Source organism: Malaya genurostris, chromosome 3 (assembly GCF_030247185.1).
Source record: "Malaya genurostris strain Urasoe2022 chromosome 3, Malgen_1.1, whole genome shotgun sequence".
Taxonomy (NCBI): Eukaryota; Metazoa; Arthropoda; class Insecta; order Diptera; family Culicidae; genus Malaya; species Malaya genurostris.
Genome location: NC_080572.1, coordinates 290,790,446 through 290,814,864, shown reverse-complemented (window position 1 = coordinate 290,814,864; position 24,419 = coordinate 290,790,446). Strand labels below are relative to the sequence as shown.

The following is a 24,419-nucleotide window of genomic DNA, read 5'->3' as shown; positions in this document are numbered from 1 at the left end:
TTAAAAAACAGCTATAAACTCTTCCCGGAAAATCTGTCCGAAAACGCTGTTTAAAACACTGCTTGAAAAAATCATTCCCAAAATTCTTTGAACAAACTTGACGGAAAAGCTGCCCGAAAGAACAAATTTGAAAACTGATCGAAAAAATTGCTTGAAAACTGTTCGAAAATATTACTCGAAAAATTACCCGAAAAAACTGCTCAAAAACCACAGGGAACAACTTCTCAAAACACTACAAGAAAAAACTAATTGAAAAATATGTGCGAAAAAACTTTTCGAAAATCCACCTCAAAAAACTGATTCAAAAAAACTTTTTGAAAACCTTTTAAAAAAATTGTCAACAACTACTAAAAGAATTACCCGATAAAACTATCCAAAAAAGTCTGTTTGAAAATCTGCTTGAAAAGCCGTTTAAAATACCATTTGAAAAAACTTCAAAAACCAATTAGAAATTTGTTTTATAAAATGTTCGAAAGAACTTTTTTAAAACGATCCGAAAAACTATTCAACAAACTGTTAGAAAAACTACTCCCAACTCCTCATTGAAAAACTGCTTATGAAAGCAGCTCTTGAAAAAAATATTTTGAAGAACCACCTAAGAATACTTGAAAAGCTACTCGAAAATACTACTTTAAACCCGCTATTAAAAGTGCATGAAAAACAGTTATAAAATCTGACCGAATACACTTTTTTGAAAAAGTGCTCGAAACACATATTTAGAAAACTTCTCGATTATTACCCATAAAACAAAATCAACGATATTGTTTCAATCTGTTTATATGAATGAACTCTCGTTAAATTCGAACACATTCAAATTGAACAGCGTCACAAACAATGACGAATAGTCGAAAATAATGCTCAACGGTACTGCTCGTGACAAATGCTTGAAAAAAACTGCTCGAAAAACCGCTTGGGAATCTGCTCCAAAAACAGATTGAAAAAATACTCCAGGGATCTACTGCAGAAAACTGCTCCAAAAACTATTCAAAAGACTGCTTGAAAAAATCTGCTTGCAAAACTGCTTGCAATAACAATTTCAGTTGTTTTATGAGGAAAAATCTCAAAAACTGCTCGAATGGCTCATCAAAAAATAGAATAACCTGATAAAATGTTTCAATAAAAAATTGTAAAAGATACTCGGTTAACTTGTTTTTAAAACTGTTTCAAAGAAAATTTCAAAATCTGCTCGGAAAAACTGTTTGGAATCCGCCTTTGATTGCTTGAAAAACATGTTTAAAAATAAGTTCGAAGCTCTTCCTGGAAAAACTGTCCGAAAACGTTGTTTAAAAAACTGCTCGTGAAAATTATTTCAAAAATTTCGAAAAATCTTCATGGATGAGATGCTCACAAGAACAGATTAGAAAACTTATCACAAAACTGCCCGGAAAAAAATACTCGAAAAATTACTCGGGAAAACTGCTCAAAACATTCCCGGAAAAACTACAACAAAAACTTATTGAAAAAACTGTTTAAAGCACTTCTCGGAAAAAAACACTCCAAAACACTGATTGAGAAACTACTTGAAAGAAAACCATTTGAACACCACCCATAAAAATTGTTAAAACAATTTCTAAAAAAAACTGCCCGTGAATCCTATCTGAAAATTTGTTCAAAAAACTGCTTGAACAACTTATTAACTTACTCGAAAAGCCGTTCAAAATACAGCGTTTCAAAAAATATTCGAAGTTACTTTTCGAAAAAAAAATATTAAAAAACTACTCGAAAAACTGCTTCACTCACCTTGAAGAGCGTCATAAAGAATGAACGAATAGACGAAAATAATGCTCAAAAATACTGCTCGTGATATATTCTTAAAAAAACTGTTCGAAAAATCTGCTCGAAAAACTGTTTAAAAACTATTCGAGAAAACTGCTCGAAAGAACTGTTTGAAGTACTACTCCAGGGATCTGGAACTGTTTGAAAACTTTTAAAAAAACTATTTAAAAGGCTGCTTGAAAAATCTGTTTGCAAAACTAGTTGAAAAAACAGTTTCAGTTGTTTTAATAAAACAAACAGTTGTTTTAATAAACAAAACTCTTTGGAAAAAATGCGAAAACTACTCGGCAAAACTATTTGGAAAACGCTGCTTGAAAAATCTGTTTAAAAACCAGTTCGAAAATTTTGCAGGGAAAACTATCCGAAAAAACTGTTCGGCAAACAGCTAGAAAAACTGCTTGAAAAACAATTAAAAAAAAGAGCTCGAAAGAACTGTTCCAAATACTACTCACGTGATCTGCTCAAGAAAATTGTACGAAACTGTTTAAAAAAATGTTCAAAAGATTGCTTGGAAAAATCTGGTTGCAAAACTAGTTGAAAATACAATTTCAGTTGATTTTATAAAACAATCGAAAAAACTGCTGATTAAAAAACCAGAAAAACTGTTTGGAAAAAGTGTGAAAAGCTACTCGGTAAAACTGTTTCAATTTTTCTTTCAAAAACTGCTCGAAAGACTACTCGAAAAAACTATTCCGAATCCGCCGTTGAAAATTGCTTGAAAAACAGTTCCTCTTCCAGGAAAAACTCTTCCTAAAAAACTGTCCGAAAATGCTGGTTTAAAAACTGTTCGAAAAAGTTATTTCAAAAACTTTTTGAAAAATCTTCATGAAAAAGCTGCTCGCAAGAACATATTAGAAAACTGATCGAAAAAATTGCTTGTAAACTTAAAAACTGAAAAAAAAACAAAAATTCCAGGAAAAACTTCTCGAAAAACTACAACAAAATACTGATTAAAAAAATTGCTCGAAAAACCACTGATCGAAAAATTTCTTGAAAAAAAAGATCATTTGAAAACTACCCTTGAAAAATAGTGAAAACTACTGAAAAAAACTGCTCAAAAAAACAATCCGAAAAGATCTGTTCATAGAATTGCTTGAGAAACTTATTTGAAAAAAACTGCTCGAAAAACCGTTCAAAATACCTCTCGAAAAAACTTCGAAAAACCACCTAGAAATCTACTCCAAAAAATGTTCGAAGTAACTTTTCAAAAAACTATCCGAAAAAACTACAACAAACTGCCAGAAAAACTACTTGAAAAACTATTCGAAAAAAAACTGTATCACTGTTTGAAAAACTGATACAGAAAACTGTTCATGCTTGAGAAAGCAGCAATCGAAAAAAAAACTTTTAAAAGTGCTTGAAAAACAGCATAAAAATCTGCCCGAAAATAAGGTAAAAAACGCTGTTTAAAAAAAATATTTTAAAAGCTCCTCAACGAAAATACATGAAGCCGAATCCAAGATATTGTTAATCTTTAATGAACTCTTCTGAAATTCGAACACATTTAAATTGAAGAGCGTCAAACAATGAACGTATAGTCGAAAATAATGCTCAAGGGTACTGCTCGAAAAACTATTCGAAAAACTGCTCGAAAAACTGCTTGAAAAAATATTCGAGAAAACTGCTCGAAAGAACTGTTTGAAAAGCTATTCCAGGCAATTCGAAAACTGCTAAAATAATTACTCAAAATACTGCTTGAAAAAATCTACTTCCAAAACTGTTTGGAAAAACGATTTCAGTTGTTTTAAAAATATCTCAAAAACTGCTCGAATAACTGCTCAAAAACATTACCCGAAAACTGTTGAAAAAAACTGAAAAGTTACTCGGTAAAACAGCTTTTTAAACTGTTTCAAAAAATGTTTATTAAACTGCTCGAAAAACTTCTCGATTGCTCGAAAAGTTGCAAAATACGGTATGATGAACATTTTTTTAAACAGTTTCAAAAGCAGATTTACTATTCAAAAGAACTGTTTCATTAACTGCTCGGAACTGTTTAAAAAACTGGTCGGAGAAAACTATTTGAAAAACTATTTGGAGAAAATTATTCGAAAAACTACTTTAAAAACTGCTTGAATGACTACTCAAACCAACTATTCAAAAACTACAAAAAAACTTCATGTAAAATTTTCTTAAAAAACTTCTAGAGAGAAAAGTTTTAAAAGTTTCATGAAAACTGCTACAAAAACTACTCGAAATTCGGTTCCAAAAATCTGCTCCCAACCCCGCACATAGGATCAGAAAGTTTTTCTGATCCGAAGAGGCGAATAACCTTAAGGTTAAAACCTCTATAATCGAAAAAAAAACTTGTAGCAATTCTAAGGGTAAAGCCAGAGAGAAAACGACAAGCGACACGAAGCAAAGCGATCGCACGGAGCCGCGTGGCAGATGTGTCAGAGTGAACTCGATGCGTTGCAAAGCATCTAGTGACCGATCGCATCGCACTCAATCTGACATACACGTCATTTTTCTGCTGAACTTGAATGGACGGAGCTCTGTCGCGCGACTCCGTGTGATCTGTCCAGTTACGACAGCAACAGGTTCTTTTGGTATAATATTGAGATTGAAATTTTAAAACTGACATAAATTATACATCTAGAATTAGAACACTCCTGAACATTAACTAATGTCTCTATTAACGTTATAAGCATACAGAGAAACAACATCATTTGTTTGATATTTTGTTTAAATGATCTTATTTTTGGAATTTTGGAATCATTGACCTTATCATTGGAAAACGTCAATATATACCATGGCAACGATACAAGTTTGAACGAAAGTGAGCGTGTTTCCCGCAAATTCGTGCATATACTTGATGTTATTTTTACATAAACAAACGTTGTCATAGCTACGACGGTTGTAGCGATCATTTGGCTGTTGTTTCGATTCAAATAATGATTGAACTTAACATATCAATAGAGCTCAAAATGAAGTGCAAATTACAATGAAAATGACTCACTTAGTTCTATAATTTTCCAATTTATCACTACTTTGTCAGACCTAGAGTGAGCTAGGGAAGCTGGAAACCATCTGCTACACTACAAACTATCACTTGAAATAATTTTCAAGTGTGAGCTCATGACCAGCATCATTACAGTTGAGATATTTTTAGTACTTTCACGTACTTGTACCTTTCTCATCAGGAATAATTCGTTGTTAGTTTAAAGTGTCTAATAATCTAGTCAACGACCATGCGTTCGCATCGATCTAGCCAACAACCATGCAGATCGCCAGTGGATTGTACTTCTTTCCCTTCTTTTCTCTCTTGCAGTACCACATCACAGTGCAATGACAGTGCCCGTCACTCAGCCCCAGCAACCGATGGATATCGTGTGTTGCAGCCCGAGTGCGGTTGGGTCCTCCACTCCGCCAGCCAGTGCCCATCCGTCCAGTCCAGTGCACTCGAGTGGTTCCTCGGAAACGGACACTGTCGTCAGCACTCCGCCATCGTCATCCTCGTCGTCACACACAAACCCCAGTACGGCACTGCGTAGGTTCTACTTCCAGAAGGCCCGTGTCAGTAAATCACCGAAAGCGGCCAGCGTCGGGGGAGCAAGTCCGGTCGGACTGTCAGCTGCAGTGGTTCAACCGGTCACGCCATCCTCATCACCGTCCTCGGCCGTTCCGAAGGTTATCGTCATGGGTTCTTCGACTACCTCGGAAGCGACGATCAACACCTCGACGGACTCGGCGTCAACCCATGTGACCAATGTAACCACGACCACCGACACCGAGACGAACGATTCGATCGATATGGGTAAGTGAGCTGATCCTGCTGATCTGCGATAGTAAACTGATTCTTTGCTTACCAGGTGACACTTCAGGACAGAGTGAGCCACTGCTTAGTTCCCTGGAAGATGAAAGCTCCAGCATCGTAATGAACCAGAGCTTCGGCGATGGAGATGGCGAAAATATCACCGTAATTAACGGTCCGGACACGCCAATGATGATCAACTACCAGGTTAGTTCGTAGAACCCCCTCCCATTTCTTGATAATCTCGGTCTCTGATGACTGTGTGGCGTGCAGATTGCCAACAAAGCGGGCGTACCGCCAAACGGTTGTTGCAACATGTTTCGCACGTTTTATTTCACATAAACTTTCAAATAAACATTCAGAAATAACATCGGCTAAAAATAGCCATCATTTGTGGTATAATTAGCGAGCATCGGTGAAGACACGAAGACGGAGAACGTAGAGAAAAACTGACAAGCAGTGGGTCATTGCTGGGAAGGGCAGAATCCAATGCAAAAGGGCTGTGTGATAAACGTAAACACACACACACAGTTTGGCTTGCTGCGTTCAAAATCAAATGCTTGACGTCACTGCCTAGTTTGAATTTATTTCTAGACAAACGAAACGAGTCTCGTGTCAGATCGCAGTAAGCGTGCGATGGTAATGAAAGCGAAATCACGCATTCATCCGCCGTCGAGGCGAAATAAAAAGGGGGATTGCACTTGTTGATACAGAAATTACGACGTCCAACAAACAATGGATTCAATTTTCCCGACATGGCAAGCGGCTTTGTCAAGCGGTGAATGTTCAGTTTGTTTGTACAGCTAAAATCCACAAATCGCTGGATGAAAAACTGATTTTTCTTTTACACACGCACACACACCCGTAGGGAAAACGGTGGACCATTTGCATTGTGTCAGCGTGGCTGCATCGAACGGGGACGACTAACCCCTAATGGCCTCACTCAAGGCTATTAGGTTTGTTGCGGAAACCGGTGAATCGAAATTGGATTGGACACGGTCAATGTGTGGCAATTTTTTGTTTTTGGATAAACTGGTACAGGTGTTTGAATTGAAAATTGGTTTTGGTTCCTGGGGAGGACAAATTTCATACTGGGTTTGTTGTCATGCACTACAAACACTGTAGCAGAAGTGGATAAAGTGAAAAAATATGTATATTTATTTTTCTCTTGTGCAAACCTGACGAAAATGCCAACCGTTTATGTTGAACTTTTATGGCACACTAACAGTTTAATTATGAATTGTGTTGCATTGACAATTCGAAGACGAAGCGTATCGGATATCTCTGGTGGTGCAACTTCGGATCCGTGAATGTTACCGAATATTTGACTCAAGCAATTAAGAACGACTTTCTTAATTACTTTGGGTAAACTTTAGGAGAAAATTTGTGCAGAATTCTCTTCCAAAGTTGTTACTTACATATAATGAAAAGTGTAACATTGAAGTAGATTTTCTTTTTAACCCCGGTTCGGTAACCTTTCAAAAATGTGTCCTTTCAATACTACGTTGATCAAAAAGTTCCCGGAATTTATTCGGAAAATTGAAAATACAAGATTGTTCATCAAAATCGATATTGTCCCCTTCAAAGTACTCCCTATCGACTGCAACACGCTTATGCTAGCACTTGATCCAATCCTCGAAATATTTTTTGTCGTGAATACGACTTACTTTACTATGGGGCGCCTTTTCAAAATTAGCCATATGGAAGAATGGGCAGAACTTAATCGTGAATATATCGACTTGTATTAATGGCAGCAACATAAATCTTTCACTATTTCGTCAAATATATGATCAGGAATTTAGGATAGTATTTCGAACAGTGTGAGATAACCACAAACAATAGTTTTCTCAAAATTTGAAAACAACGCGGAAAACTCTTTACTTTCGCTTGGGTTTTTCGTGCAAGGGCGACGATTTCGAGGTAGTCAGGCACATATCTTCAACTGAACGTTATAAAAGGGGAACCGTGGTCGAAAATCGATCGTTTCTTCTGGTGCGTTGGATGGAAACAGACGTCGGGGCGGAAAGACGTTTTCAAACAGCGGCATCGGAGAGCGCACCTTCTGCGTGGTTAAAAACCTCAAACGCTCAGGTCGAAGTTCTCATTTGCCTTCCGGTCGTCAAGGCGATAAGACGCATTAAAACAGTTTCGCATCATTTGGCACTGCGAGCGGATGTGTCGGTTTGTTCGTAAAGCTAGTTTCAATTCAAGCAAGAACGATTGCATCAGACAACAGAGCAGCTGGTCGTTTGCATTTGAGAGAAAGAAAACGACAAACGAAAAGTGGTCATTACACTAAATCTGCCGTTCAATTGGATCTAAATGTTATCTAAAGCACTATTAAGATTACTTCTTTGCAAATCGAAGGTAAAAATCATCAGTTTAGTGAAAATCCAAAATAATTTGATTTGCTTCGTGCACTTTTCGCTGTGCGAAAATCGTTCAAGAAAAATGTTCCGAACTGTGCTAAATATCGCAGAGAATTCCACAATTTGGTCCTTCTAAAAGGCAGAAATGAATCCTGTACAGCATCTTGATAGTTTCTTTCAATGAAATATGCAAATCCTAAATGAGATAATAGACGTCAAAATCGTTTAAAATTCTAGTAGTGAAAAGGGGGAAAGTTTCACAATTCACACAATCCATCAACTATCAATTCGAATTCGAAAGTATAAAGAAATCGTGTCAGTTTTATTCGTATTCACGACATCCAGTTATGTCTCTGACATTACACACCCGTACTTTTCATATTCAGTTTTCAGTATAAGAGCCATCTGCGATTTTTCCATAATCTCATCTCGCGTACTGAAATGCGTTCCACGGAGCGGTTTCTTGAGTCGACAGAAAAGGAAAAAGTCGCAGGGAGCCAAATCAGGTGAATTCGGTGGTTGCTGAATGGTATTCGTTTCGTTTTGCCTTTCTCAAATAGAAAGGTTATGCAATCACTTGAAAAACCGACTAGTGAAAATTGGCCCGGAGGACCAAGTGTCATATATCATTCGACTCAGTTCATCGAGCTGAACAATGTCTGTGTGTGTGTGTGTGTGTATGTGTCAAATAATCTCACTAGGTTTTCTCGGAGATGGCTGAACCGATTTTGACAAACTTGGATTCAAATGTAAGGTCTCGTGGTCCCATACGGAATTCCTGAATTTCATCCAGATCCGACTTCCAGCTCCGGAGTTATAGGGTAAAGTGTGTTCAATATTGTACACCGTCTCTTAAACCGGCGAAACAAAAAACGTAAAAAAATTTCTAAACTGGTCTCAAAACTACACAGCCATTATCAGTAGGCAACAAAACAAACCGATTCCGGCTATCCTGGTTCCCGGTATCCGGTTCCGGAAGTACCGGAAATAGTGGTCATATATACCAAAATGGATCTCACTCCCTTTTCTCAGCGATGGTTTGACCGATTTCCACAAACTTAGATTCAAATGAAAGGTTTTCCGGTCCCATACGGAATTCCTGTATTTCATCCGGATCCGACTTCCAGCTCCGGAGTTATAGGGTAAAGTGTGTTCAATATTGTACACCGTCTCTTAAACCGGCGAAACAAAAAACGTAAAAAAATTTCTAAACTGGTCTCAAAACTACACAGCCATTATCAGTAGGCAACAAAACAAACCGATTCCGGCTATCCTGGTTCCCGGTATCCGGTTCCGGAAGTACCGGAAATAGTGGTCATATATACCAAAATGGATCTCACTCCCTTTTCTCAGCGATGGTTTGACCGATTTCCACAAACTTAGATTCAAATGAAAGGTCTTCCGGTCCCATACGGAATTCCTGAATTTCATCCGGATCCGACTTCCGGTTCCGGAGTTATAGGGTAAAGTGTGTTTAATATTGTACACCGTCACTTAAACCGGCGAAACAAATAACGTAAAAAATTTTCTAAACTGGTCTCAAAACTACACAAATCGATAGCCGTTATCAGTAGGCAACTAAACAAACCGATTCCGGCTATCCTGGTTCCCGGTATCCGGTTCCGGAAGTACCGGAAATAGTGGTCATATATACCAAAATGGATCTCACTCAATTTTCTCAGAGATGGTTTGACCGATTTCCACAAGCTCAGATTCAAATGAAAGGTCTTCCGGTCCCATACGGAATTCCTGAATTTCATCCGGATCAGACTTCCGGTTCCGGAGTTATAGGATAAAGTGTGTTCAATATTGTACACCGTCACTTAAACTGGCGGAACAAAAACCGTACAAAATGTACGGACTCTGAACCGTTATTCCCAATCTTAGAGTCAATTGAAAGGTCTTATGGTCCTACCAAAAATTACTGTATATTTTGACGGTGTGTTATCGTGGTGCAAGATCCACGAGTTGTTTGCCCACAAATCTGGTCGTTTTTGGCGAATTGCTTTACGCAAACGTCTCATAACGCCCAAATAATACTCCTTGTTGACGGTCTGGCCTTGTGGAAGGAATTCATGATACACAACACCCTTGTAAGCAATGAAAACTGTGAATATCGCCTACCGCTTCTCTCATCATCATCATTCACAGACTCACGGCCACTTCTGAAACGTTCGTGACATTGATAAACGACGGTTTTCTTCAAAGTACCGTTGCCGAAAAACTCTTCTTACATTTGCAATGTCGTCGCTCAATTGAAACCGTTTTTAACCCAAAACTTAATGCAAACTCGTTGTTGCAAATTCAATTCCATTTTGAAAATTGTACAACATCAGAGACACGCACAATCGCAGATGTACCTCAATACAGAGTAGCTTTTACAAATGTCCAGGTATCAAACTGAAATATTGATAGAATATCCATGACAGATGTGACAACCTGAAAATAATCTAATCGGGTTACTGAGAGCGCCACACGGTTGTGATTCCGGGAACTTTTTGATCAAGATAGTGGGCCGTATGAATAAAATGTAGTAAAGTCTGTTGTTTGTAGTATCTTCTCAAAAACAAAGTCCACAGAGTATAACGCGGTTTGATATGAATAAAAAACAAGTTCGAACATGTAGTTAATGCTACTTCCGAATTTAAGCATTTACTGCATACCGTATCGACACAGAGCCTGAAAAGCTGGCATAAGCATGCACAAAGCAAGAAACGTTCTTACATCTGTAAAAATGCCACTTTTTTAATTTATGTACTTCACTTTATCAGCAAACACACGAGTAGCAACCTCTAGAGTTACCTACCGAAAACTTGTAGTAAATACTACAGTTTGTAGCATGTTTTGACAGGAACAGGAAATTCAAGCATGCTACGTTTTATTCATACGGACCAGTATGTCTCGGCTTCAACTTATACGGCAATCAATTTTAAACCATTAGGATAAACTGCAATACTTTAAAACGCTGAGAAATGACTTACTGAAATATTGGAAATTTGATAGAGATTGGTTTCCATATTCCCCATAATTTATCTTCCTAATCTTTCATATTTTTTTAACTAATTTACTACTATTCTGAAGTTCTCTGATAGTTCGAATCGATCCGCCTGTCCCATATTTATTTGAACAGACAAACGCAATTAGGAATGAGAAATATGGTTGAAGCAGGTTGTCAGGAATGTGAAAATTGATATTTTTGTTGTATATTTTTACATTAAATATATGGTTTCAATTTTTAAATACCCCACTCTTTGTTCGCTTAAAAGAGTTACTATTCAATAATTATTTAACGTTTGCATTTAAAAAAAAATAGACGACAATTGACGATTTATCATGGCTTTACGTTCATCCGCACTGACGAAACTATCCATGCAGCATCAATCATAGTAACCCATGACTGAGCAGACCAAATTTGACAGCTCTGTCAGTCGAACTCCAACAGTGAAGTAACACCGCCATGTCGAAGACGGACATCGTGGGGCACTTTGTACAACATTTTGACACTATTAGACAACAATTAGAGCATTGAAAGAAAGCCTGGCTCCGGACGACCGCAGGCCCTGAGCTACAAGTAGCTCCGAAGAAAGGCCGAGGGAAAAGTGTCTACATCGCTGAGTGCGTTTGTCCGGGAGGCCGGTGCAACTGGTCAAACAGTGAAAAAGTATCTGGCGAACATGAACATACATGTCAGAAAAAGAATGGTTAACTCGATTTTCCCGACGAAGTGAGTTTCGAAGTGAAGTTCATTTCACAAACCCTGTTCCCCATGAAAGAACTGCTGTGGCTGACAATTAGCGAAAAGCGGAAGTCAAAACACCGCTCTTTTTTCGCTCCGGACTGGTCATGAACGGAGAAATTTTTAGTATGAAATGCCTGCCGAAAATTGCACCGTTCATCAAGAAATACCATAAGGACGAGGACACGATGTTCTGGCTGAATCTGGTGTCGGCCCACTAATCGAAGCGTTCATTGGAGGAGATGGAGTGGCTGAATATCGATATTGTACTCTAGTCGATGAATCTGCCCAACGTCTCGCAGCTGCGTCCCATTGAGAATTTCTGGGACAATCTGAAGCGTATGATCTACTCCAACAATTTTGTCGCGAAAACTGAGGAGGAATTCATAAAAAACGAAGAAAGAACTCAAAAACATTCCGTACTTGAAATATTAAGACGAGAATCATGATTCGTGTCGGTGTCGATGAAGATGTTCTGAAAAATCGCCGATTGATCGCTCGAAGAAAAATATGCGCTTAAAAAGGAAGTAAAATTCTTATTCAAGAATTCAAAAACTAGTCGAAAAATTAAATAAAAAGTAATCCTTTTTCATCCACCTAATGGTGTTATCACTAGAAGATTCTGTCAAGATTTCATACTTTTCAATGTGGAAACAGTTATGTCAAGTTAATATAGATATATGTGGCCACTCTGCACGCCATACAAAATTAAACAAAGCACGCTGTGTGCAAGGCGGTGGTGTTTTCTTCTTCCGTACCAGCATGTACCGATGCGTACCGGTTTTGCATCATTTTGTATGACAGTTTGAATGTTTTGATACGCATCGCCCTATAATTTCGAATCTGGATGAAATTGACCAGTATCTTTTAAGACACTGAGAGCTTTAATTTGAATCATGAATTACGAAAACCGGTTTAACCGTTGCTGAGAAATCGAAGTGAGGTCCGATTTGGAACTTTTCTTAACTATTACCGATGCGTTTAAAAGTGGAAACCGGGGACTAGTAGCCCCGCAGCAGCTTTAAATATACACTAACTAACAATTCCAACTATATGAATTTACCCGTAAGTTTTAAAAAAATTTGCACCTCGTTCCGCCATCTCTTTTGAAAAAAAAAACTCATGAAATTGAATTCATCGCTTATTGTCTTGTAATACCGGAACCGAAAGTCTGATCTGGATCAACTTCTCAGGGACTTTTTAGGGAATTTTTAGACCTTTCATTTGCATCTTAGTTTGTGAAAATCGGTTAAAAAATTTTTGAGAAAATCGAGTCGCATTTTCTCATAGACTTGCACATATTGCCTTGTAATTCAGGAACCGGAAGTCGGATAAAGATAAAATTCAATGACCAGCTATGGGACCTTTCTAAGTTTGTAAAAATCGGTCATCTCTGAGAAAATTGAGTGACATTATTTGTCACATACACTGAGCTGAGTCGAATGGTATATGACATTCGGCTCAACGGGACCTTGTTCAAATGACGGTTTTCACAGTGATTGCATAGCCTTTCTATATGAGAAAGGCAAAAATTATACATTAACTTAAAATCCACATCTGCTGTCAATTGAATTAGTGGAAGCTGAGACAAGCTGAGCTGAAGTAGACTGCCCGTAGTTGCATTTCGAAATTTGACGAATGAGTGAAAATGCACAATCAGCCAACAGAAATGACGCTGTAAATGTAATTCTAAGACATTTGTCATCAAAACAATCATCCCAGAGTCGAATTTAGAGAAAAATTCGAAGTGACACTAGATTTCGACGTTTCGGTCAATCGGAATTAATTTTTTTTTTCGGTTTTAGAAAGTCTCAGAAGTCGATTAAAAAAAATTCAGATGACACTAAATCCAAACGTTTTATACAATTCTAAAATTTTTGGCATCGAAAAAATTTCGGAAATTCAATGACCCTCTACCTTTGGTGATTTTTCAAGATCGAAAATTTTCAAACTTTCGGTTTAGCCGAAATTTTGCATAGGAATATTTTTTGAGGTGCTTAAACTTCTGAAATTAGAAATGAAGTTAGAGATGACCTTAAAATTTTGTTTGTACACCAGAATAGATCTGAAAAGCAAAGCTTATTTTTATATTCTCTCTACTCATATTACGAAAAATGACGCACATGTGATGCAAGTTTAAAAAGGCAAAGTAAACTTCGAAAAAATCTTTCATTAACAAAAACGAAACGAATTGTTGTCATCCCTCTTGCTACGTGCACTGTTTTATGAAATTGAGTAGCGTGTCACTATCTTATGAGTAGGCCATGACCTTACCAGAACAAAACCTAGCCCATTCATTGTCACAGCGATGGTGGTATACTGTCATTAATAATAACAGCAAATTTTATCAGACATGACCGAATTCAAACTCCAGCTTTAAAAATGGTACTTTTTAAAGTTTTTCCATCATTTTTTGTGACATTGTGTCATTTATTGTCGTCATGCTCTAAAACAAGAGTCTAATGGCACCTGAATGGCTCACGTCTACACGTACCAGCACGTGATACTGGAAAGTCAATGCCGGGCATATGTGCGCTTGTAGGTACGGCATTTGCAAAAGTAATTAATGCTATTAATTCAACGCGGAAAAGTTGTTTCATTACCATCCATTAAGGCTTTCGAGGGAGGCTTCCGGGCTGTATAGCATCGTGCTGAGAGCAGGTGAATCCTGACATGGATTTGTTTCTTGTGTGATTTTTTTGTTTTGCGATAGCACATTTCATCAATGTTAATGAACTTGTAATTAATACTGTCGTTCCCGTTCATTTGTTCGAAGTATGACTTGAATGTTTTGATACGCTGAAACGTTTTATTTGTTTATTACGAGTACTGTAAAATTTCTGATTCGTGGAATGAGATGAAATTAGGGCTATTGTACGAATACGAGGGTTGTTACTTATGTATTTAGCCTAACAAAGAAAACAGCATTCTATTTGATCGGAAATGGTTTTATTGTTTTTAAAACACTTGAACCAATGTTCATAACATTTTTTACACACTACTAGATGAACTTCCAAAACATGGTTTTTGAACACTTCAACTGCTTCTTCAGGAGTATTGAATCGCTCTCCACGGAGTTTATTCTTCACTTAAGGGCGCGAATAGAAGTCGTTAGGTGCCAAATCAGGACAATATGGCGGGTGGCCCATCAATTCGACTTTTGGGTGCTCAAATGCTCGGTTGTTTTAGCCGATGTGTGACAGCTTGCATTATCGTGATGAAGAATGATTTTGTGTCTTGCCTTTTTCTATATTTCACGACAAATTGTTGGCAAACAAATCAGAACAAGTCACCATTTTCTTTGAAATGCTCATATGTGCAAATCCATGTTTCGTCACCTGTATAGATGTTATACACTAAATTTGAAGCACCGCGATGGAATTTCATGATTTCTTTGCACCAATCGACAAGAGTCTTTTTTTTTTGACCAATTATTGAATTAAAGACTGTCCCAGAAAGAAAGGACGCACTTTGATTTCGCTGTAAATAATTCACAAGTTAGATATTTAAATTTTATTCGATATACTGATAATACTAGACTACAACAACAGAATATTATTCTCAACATTAGCTACTTAGCATTGTAGACTAGCTAGCGCACCTTCTTGCGAACGTTCTTTATTAAATTCCGTACAGACTCCTTGGCGACAAGTTTTGACACTTTTTTCCAATCTTTTTCAAACTATTGAATGGTTTCGGCTGCCGAGACATGTTCCCTAAGATGTGCCTTCGTTAATGCCCAAAATTCCTCAATTGGTCGAAGTTGTGGGCAATTTGGTGGATTCATGTCTTTTGGGACGAAAGTAACATTTTTGGTAGTATACCATTCTACTGTTGATTTCGAGTAGCGACAGGAAGCAAGATCTGGCCAGAAGACAACAGGATCCTTGTGGATTCGAATCATGCGTAGAAGTCGTTTTTGTAAACCTTCCTTGATGTATATTTCGCTGTTCATTGAAGCAGTGGTGATGAAGGATTTCGAAATCTTATCGTAGCTGCAAATTACTTGCCAGACCATAGCTTTCTTACCAAATTTTTCGACTTCAATCGATGTCTGGGACTGGTCTAACACTTGCCCTTCTCGCACCGTATAATATTGTGGTTCCGGCAAGGATTTGTAATCGAGTTTCACGTAGGTTCCGTCGTCCATGATTGTGCAGTTCAAATTTCCATCAAAAATCGTATTGTACAGCTTTCGAACCCTCGGCCTGATCGATGCTTCTTGTTTCGGACTACGTTTTGGTTGTTTCTGCTTCTTATAGGTTCGAAGATTGAAATGTTCTTTAGCACGAAGAACATTTGACTTCGAAGTTCCCACTTTTTTGGCCACATCCCGAACGGAAACCTCCTTCTTTTGCTCGAACGCCTTCAGTATACGTTTATCCAATTGAGGGTTAGCAGGACCTTTTTTCGACCCGTTTTCGGTTCATCCTCAAAGATGTTATCCTCACCGAACTTCCTGATTGCATTTCGCACGGCTTTTTCACTTACTCCTTCCATTTTTGCTATCTTTCTCAGTGACAGTCCTCGTTTTGTGCACCATTTTTACACAATTTTTCGACGTTGTTATGCTGAAAGTCCACGCATTTCGAAACAAACTAATGAAAACGAATAAACAACTGCACAAGTGGTAGAGAAAAGTGTAAGCAACAGGACGCAGCCATAAAAATTGACAGATTCCATTGAACCATTGCGAAATGGCAGCGGTTTTTTGTTGCGTCCATACTTTCTAGGACAGTCTTTATGTGAGATCCACCGTGAACAAATTTTTTTCGACTAAATTTTCATGCAAAATAACATATAAGCTTTTCGCACTAATGCCCAAGGCTGCCTCTATTTCAGGGTACGTCGCATGGCGATCGTCCCCCAAGTAACAATTTTTGTTACGCTAGCTTGTTTGTGACTAGTTGACAACCAGATATTTGAGTGATTGTTACTAACATCTAACCACTTGCATGACTCAAAAAGCGCAGTTTCTACTAGTTGTTAAATCGGCTAAAAATATGTTGTCGTTACGTTGTAATGCCATACTGAAATAACTTATCTTTTCATAACTTGAAAATAACTTGTTTCCAAGTAAACTAGTTGAAACTTAGTCACCATCGACATTATAAACATTGAATGAATCCAGAATACTTTTATATCATCAATAAAAAAGCAGAAGAGTACTTGAAATCACAAACTTGATACAAGGTACAAATTTCACAACGATTCAAAAATTGTCGAGCGGAATTCAATTTTACTTAACTGTTTTTTATGCGCCTTCAATCAAAATCTGTTTATAAAGATAGAAAAAATAAACAACAAAATAACCCTATGTTCAGAATGCTCAAAATTATTCCAAGTAGAGTGATTTCTCATCATTTTAAATTCATATATCATGAGAACTATAATATTATCACAATCGATGTTCAATCCCTATATTATTTTCTTCGTGTTTATGACAGTGCATAGAACAAAAATGACTATTCTGCCTTTCACTATTTTCGGCAAAAAGTAGTTTTGAATAAAGTAATTTCCTGGTTTTATTTACGTTTCATACACTTCTTGAGACTCCATATTGTGTTCGCCATATTCAAGCCAGCAGAGGTTGTTTTGTTTGCATTTTAGTTATCATAACGTTGGGAAAACTTACCGATAACTATCTGAATTAATGAAGAAATTATATGTTATAATCTTATAATATCTAAGTTATTGCTATATCAATTCACAGTAACGATTCACATATACGTTAACGTATTTATAATGGTTTCGCAACGGAAAATAAACCTTTTTTCAACTAGTAGCTAAAAACATAGCTGTGATTAAAGATATGTTAGAATCAAGTAACGATAACTTACAAATGATAGTTAGTTTAATGTTTACGTTATAAAGAAACACTGATGTCACCTTGTTTTAACCAGTATAACATAAAAAACATGTTCGTGCTCTTGTTGCAACACAGTTGGGTTAAGTGGTATCAAAACTTGTTATGGGTTGCTACTATTGACGTCAAATAAACTTATTTTCAACTAGTGGCTAGAAGCATTGTTGTGATTAAAAATATGTTTGGATTAAGTTACGATAGCTTATAAAATATATTTAATTCAATATGACACAAAGATGTTATGATTGGAAACCTAAATAACTATTTCGTAACTAGTTATGTTATGATGAAACATTGCTGTCACCATGTTTTAACCAGTATAACATAAAACACATATTCGTGCTCTTGTTGAAACATAGTTTGGACTTTGTCGTATCAGAACTAGTTGCGGATTGCTACTTGGGCCATTATCAAAATTTTCACAGCATCGATGTTTTCTGGTAAAACAACTGATCGACAAGTGAACCACGACCACGATTAGAATCATTATACCAGTTTTTTTACAGTCGCATACGACGGTCTAAGTCTTGTTAATCCATGACGAAAATCGTAATAAATAATTGCACGAAAAAGCTCACGATTCAATGCCTTTTTTTTGCTGAGATAAAATTTTCAATTTACTGTAAACCAAACTAATAGCACTCAAATGACAGAATGTTTTGAAGTTGGTAACTTAGTGCTGCCAAAGTTAAATACATAAGTAATAATCTACGTACTAGTATTAGGACTTGAACCTAGACCTAGAGCCGTATCTGGACCTGGAATTCGTGCTGGATCTGGACTTGGACTTGGACTTGGACTTGGACTTGGACTTGGACTTGGACTTGGACTTGGACTTGGACTTGGACTTGGACTTGGACTTGGACTTGGACTTGGACTTGGACTTGGACTTGGACTTGGACTTGGACTTGGACTTGGACTTGGACTTGGACTTGGACTTGGACTTGGACTTGGACTTGGACTTGGACTTGGACTTGGACTTGGACTTGGACTTGGACTTGGACTTGGACTTGGACTTGGACTTGGACTTGGACTTGGACTTGGACTTGGACTTGGACTTGGACTTGGACTTGGACTTGGACTTGGACTTGGACTTGGACTTGGACTTGGACTTGGACTTGGACTTGGACTTGGACTTGGACTTGGACTTGGACTTGGACTTGGACTTGGACTTGGACTTGGACTTGGACTTGGACTTGGACTTGGACTTGGACTTGGACTTGGACTTGGACTTGGACTTGGACTTGGACTTGGACTTGGACTTGGACTTGGACTTGGACTTGGACTTGGACTTGGACTTGGACTTGGACTTGGACTTGGACTTGGACTTGGACTTGGACTTGGACTTGGACTTGGACTTGGACTTGGACTTGGACTTGGACTTGGACTTGGACTTGGACTTGGACTTGGACTTGGACTTGGACTTGGACTTGGACTTGGACTTGGACTTGGACTTGGACTTGGACTTGGACTTGGACTTGGACTTGGACTTGGACTTGGACTTGGACTTGGACTTGGACTTGGACTTGGACTTGGACTTGGACTTGGACTTGGACTTGGACTTGGACTTGGACTTGGACTTGGACTTGGACTTGGACTTGGACTTGGACTTGGACTTGGACTTGGACTTGGACTTGGACTTGGACTTGGACTTGGACTTGGACTTGGACTTGGACTTGGACTTGGACTTGGACTTGGACTTGGACTTGGACTTGGACTTGGACTTGGACTTGGACTTGGACTTGGACTTGGACTTGGACTTGGACTTGGACTTGGACTTGGACTTGGACTTGGACTTGGACTTGGACTTGGACTTGGACTTGGACTTGGACTTGGACTTGGACTTGGACTTGGACTTGGACTTGGACTTGGACTTGGACTTGGACTTGGACTTGGACTTGGACTTGGACTTGGACTTGGACTTGGACTTGGACTTGGACTTGGACTTGGACTTGGACTTGGACTTGGACTTGGACTTGGACTTGGACTTGGACTTGGACTTGGACTTGGACTTGGACTTGGACTTGGACTTGGACTTGGACTTGGACTTGGACTTGGACTTGGACTTGGACTTGGACTTGGACTTGGACTTGGACTTGGACTTGGACTTGGACTTGGACTTGGACTTGGACTTGGACTTGGACTTGGACTTGGACTTGGACTTGGACTTGGACTTGGAATTGTAGAAAGAACCAGAACGAAGACACCGTAAAGTTTTTAAGAAATATCAATAAATCGGAAATCGTCATCTTGGAATCCAGAACCTCCTCGAATAACGAAAGGTGGCCCCTTAGATTTTGAATCGACCCCAAACATCATTTACTCGCGCATACTCTTCACATCCGTTCTAAAAATATTCAAATGACTGGAGTTGAACATATTCATTACATAAAGGTTTTTTACGAAGTAAATACCAAATAACGTAAACTTTTTTTGCGAGCTACTTGTTTTACGTACCCCCGCTTTAGTTCGTAACTGTAGGTTTGGGTGTAATAAAGGGTGATTTTTTATGAGTTATAGGATTTGATATTCAATAAAAATTGAGAAAATTGATGAAATCTTCATTGGAATCTATAGAACGATCAATATAATTTAATATTTGAAGATGAGTTCACGCAAATGTTGGCAGCGGCTCCGCTTTAGATGGCACATGCGCAAGTTCCAATTTTGGCACACTTTTTTCAACACATCAGCCGGTATTTCACGAACAAATGCCTTAACATTGGCTTCCGGTGCGTCAATCATTGCTAAGCCATAAGCCTCAACTTATCCTTATGGACATAGCCCTACCAGAAATAGTCCAATTAACGGGCCCAAAACATGAGATAACCTGTTCACCGAAAGCGGCTCTCAATTTGGTCATTGTTTCGCGTGCTGTGTGGGATGTGGTATCGTCTTGTTAAAACCACATGTCAAGCATGTCCAATTCTTCCATTGTTGGCAAAAAATAGACGGGTGGATAATGTCAGAGACCTAACTGGAAGACGTAAATACGTGAATTAAACTGACATACAATTCCGAATATCAATAACCGTTCGTAATAGTTTATTAATCATATGAATTTGCCAACTTTTACTGCTTCGATCCAGAATTATTACAGCGTACATATTCTACAACCTAAAAGTAACGTCGAACAAGTGAGAGTAAACCAATACAACAAATAATGTTACATTTGTTTTTATTTTTCAAGTGCACGGTTATTTGGATATGTTATAATGATTCTAAGAAAACCAAATTTTTTACAACTGCTGAGTTGTAAACAAAAATTATGGACATTCAGAAACTGGAACTTAATTAAAAAACTAAATTCGGAACCTGGGACTGGCTCAGAATTGAAAAATTCTAGATCGCAATCCAGATCAAGAACTCAGTTCGTGAACTTAGCTCTAAAACTTTGAGACAAAAATCATTTTTAGAATCCTGAAACTTGAATTAGGGAGCTGAATTCAGCTCATAAACCCACGGTCCGAATTGATTTCTTGCATGTAGGTTCTGAATTCTGGGAATGAACTGAAATTAGCAATTAGGCAGAGGCCAGTAAGTCGCGTATAACCACGTGGCTCGCTCTGCGTATTACATTTCTCTCCATGCTCTCTCGCAAATGTGCAAAATGACTCTCGTGGTGGCCGGGTGGCCAAGAATGTTTTGATATTTTAGGTTACAAGTTTGACGACATCGCATAAAATCCAATAAAGCTACCGCTTGTTTGGCAGCCTTTCTGAGCCGATTTTATTTCTCTCTCATTTTTCGTTACGTTACCAGGAAAAAAAAAACCTTCACAAAAATAACTTTCACTTCATTTTATCGCGACAACATATATGTTTTTATGCACTAATCGCATTTAAATTAAATTGTCTAGACATTGTCAGGATAGATTTTTGACCCATGCTTTTGAAGGCGAGATATTCAATGAACAAGTTAAAAGACGGCTTTTTCAGCTATGTAATTCTTCCTCCAGTCAATGAATCATTCTGAAATTTTCACAAAATAATCTAAACTAATTTTCTAAAAGATTGTCAGTTGGGTTTTTCGATATTCGTCTCTGTTTCTGAGAAAATCAGATTTGAAGCGTGAAAATAGCCCTCTAAATCGCCCTAAAACACACTGGCTTCAGCCCTTAAACTTTGAACCTGCGATCAGGAAGTAAATTTAATTCAGGAATTAAATTGTGGTTCTGAAGACAGTTCCAAGTTCAGGATCGGAGTTCAGATCTAAAATTTTAATGCAGAATACAGATCTAGAATTCATACCATGAATTTTGCTCCAGAATTCCTAAATCATTCGTTCTGGATACAAGTTCCGAATCTAGAATTAGGATTCAGCACCAGTGTCTTAATTTTAACTCTTGAATTCTGGAATAAAATTCTAGAGTTAAGACTAGAATCCTGGGTCTAAACTCTGATTCAGAATTCAGTTTTAAAATCCAATTCCTGAATCTAATACAGATAAGACTTTATGCCACGCAGAAGTTCTGTTGTTGTTACTGTTGATGCAAGGTTCTCCAGACCTGTCTAATCCACAAAAAGAAATGATCGATTTTCCAGTTTACCTTTTACACTCGTCTAGTTGAACATCGGGACAACCGTCATTCGAACGTGAGCAAACAAGCGTGATGAGTTTTTCTCATTGTTTCCAAAAGTTTAGGACAATTGAAAATTTAATAATTTAATCCCAAATAGCTGATCATATTTCGGACAAGTGTTGCATCGCATTTGTTGGACGCTTGAGCCCATTTTTTTTTAACTTCTGCATGTTCCCAGCTGCCTACCAGCCTTCTTGAAGACCTTTTTCACGATTACCCAGTAACGTTCGATGGGTCGAAGCTGAGGGCAATTTGGTGGATTGATGTTTTTCTCAACATAATTTATACCCTTTTCCGCAAGCCAATTGAGTGTGGTTTTGGCAAAGTTAGCCGACGCTAAATCCGGTCAAAACAGTAGAGGTGTACTATGCTTCGTATATAAAGGCAGCAATCTCTTCTGAGACACTCAGATCGATAGATTTCTGCATTTATAGTTCCGGTAGTGTAAAAAATGGTTGACTTCAAACCACAGGAACATATTGTTTGCCATACAAGTACCTTTCGACCGAATTTCTCCACTTGAATCGACCTATCCGCATCGCTCACATCCACTCCAACGACGACAGTAATGTTTTGTGGACCTGGAAGGGTTTTTGAGTCCTCCTTTACATAAGTCTTATGTATCCGGACACTTCAAAAGACACGAATACAATGTCCGGGCCCTTGTTGCTGTTCACTACTTCTGTTCTACACTTTGTTTCGAGAGGTCTTCAGGTGATTTCGCTGGATCATTCCGACACTCGTTCCTACTTTTTTGACCAAATCACGTATTGACATTGATTTGTTCTTCATGATTAGAGATACCACTTTCTGATCCAGTCCCGGGTTGGAAGAACCGGGTTTTCTGGCTCTTCCTGGAAGCTCACACACAGAATAGTGTTCCCCAAACTTATAATTGATGGTTTTAGCACTGGCATGATGAATTCCAAACCGCTTCGCCAATTTTCGCATAGTAATACCCTTCTCACTTAGCCATGTGTCCGGAACCGTAATTTTCACTTCCTTTTCAATTTTGAAAACCCAGAATTTCAACCGCACAAACAAAAGCTGACAGCCAAACGCACAGCATGCTGTTATCTGAGCATAAAAAACCATCACAAATACATGCGTACAACACAAATGTATGTAGATAGCTTATTTTCGATACACTCCTTATTCACGACGGAAACAAGTTTGACAATGACACAAGACACGATTCACGCGTGATCTGTCCAAATCAGTGCTGCCAAAAAGATACCAGCATAAAATCACCCTGCAGAAATCAATATTATCCCTTTTATTTACGTAATTTCTGTAAATGTATGTTGAGCGGTGTCGAAAAAGAAATCCGTCAACACAGATTCACGAGAAGACATGAGATATGAACCTGTCTTCAACTAATTGTCTACAAAGGCAATATGGTGAAGAAAGCAATAATTTAATGAGTAAAATGAAAATTTGTATATTTGTTTCGAAAAGTAGCAAAACAGAGGACGTTCACCTCACTGGGAAACATGATCTCGAATGTGTCAAATTTGTGACTCACTTTTGCAGATCCAGTCCCATCTAACATAGCTAACCGACAGCTGCTGCTGCTGGGCGTAGTTACTGCCTGAGAATGAATAATTGGCCTTCATCATCGTCCTCATAATGGGTGTCGTCATACTAAACTGACCCATTCCCAATCGTAGGATCCGAAAGATCAAAGTCGAAAATGAAGCAATGAGTCGATGGTTCGAAAAATTTATTTCCAGCCTGGTCCTTTGATGAAAACCAGAAGTTGATTTCCCACGTTCCATTTATGTACACACCAAATCAGTGCTCGTTTTTGGCAGTAAATTAATTGGCAACGGTCAGTTCCCCGGAGAATTTCTCGGGCAAAAACTGCCGGCCCCTCAATGGAATGGTTCGGTACAAATGTAGCTGTGCATGATAGTGTTGGTGATACTGGAAAAAAGTCAACAAACAAATTTAACTATACTTCCGTTTAGGATAGACCATGGTTCAGCTTCACAAGCGTCAGTTGAAATCATGAATTAGCAGAATGTTTTCAAAGTTTGCTAAAACAACCATACATTAAACAGAAAATGACACTACGTTAATTAAATCAAACCGAACGAAAGCAAACCTTCGAGCGGTGCGCGGTTTTGTCATCATTTTATTTTTCTGTCATTTTCATTTTCACCGATCCACAGAAACAACGGTCCAGTTTGTATGTAGGTAGCTAGGATACATTCAGTAACTACACGAACGATGGTCTCCGATGAATGCTAGAATCAAATAAAACTGCACCCCGTCAGTCTTTTTTGCGAGAGCGCAATTTGTGCTCTGTTTATATGCCACAAGGCGAGCGTGATTTG

General features: G+C 38.1%; 1 protein-coding gene across 1 annotated transcript in view; it reads left to right on the top strand.

Moving 5' to 3' along the window:
- LOC131435017 (uncharacterized) overlaps nucleotides 1-24,419 on the top strand; it is a 425,332-nt gene that overhangs the window by 198,907 nt on the left and 202,006 nt on the right. The window contains exons 4-5 of the mRNA XM_058602473.1: nucleotides 5,045-5,530; nucleotides 5,586-5,734. Coding sequence (XP_058458456.1) covers nucleotides 5,062-5,530; nucleotides 5,586-5,734 — 618 coding nt within the window. The 5' untranslated portion in view covers nucleotides 5,045-5,061. The remainder of the gene's footprint in view (nucleotides 1-5,044; nucleotides 5,531-5,585; nucleotides 5,735-24,419) is intronic.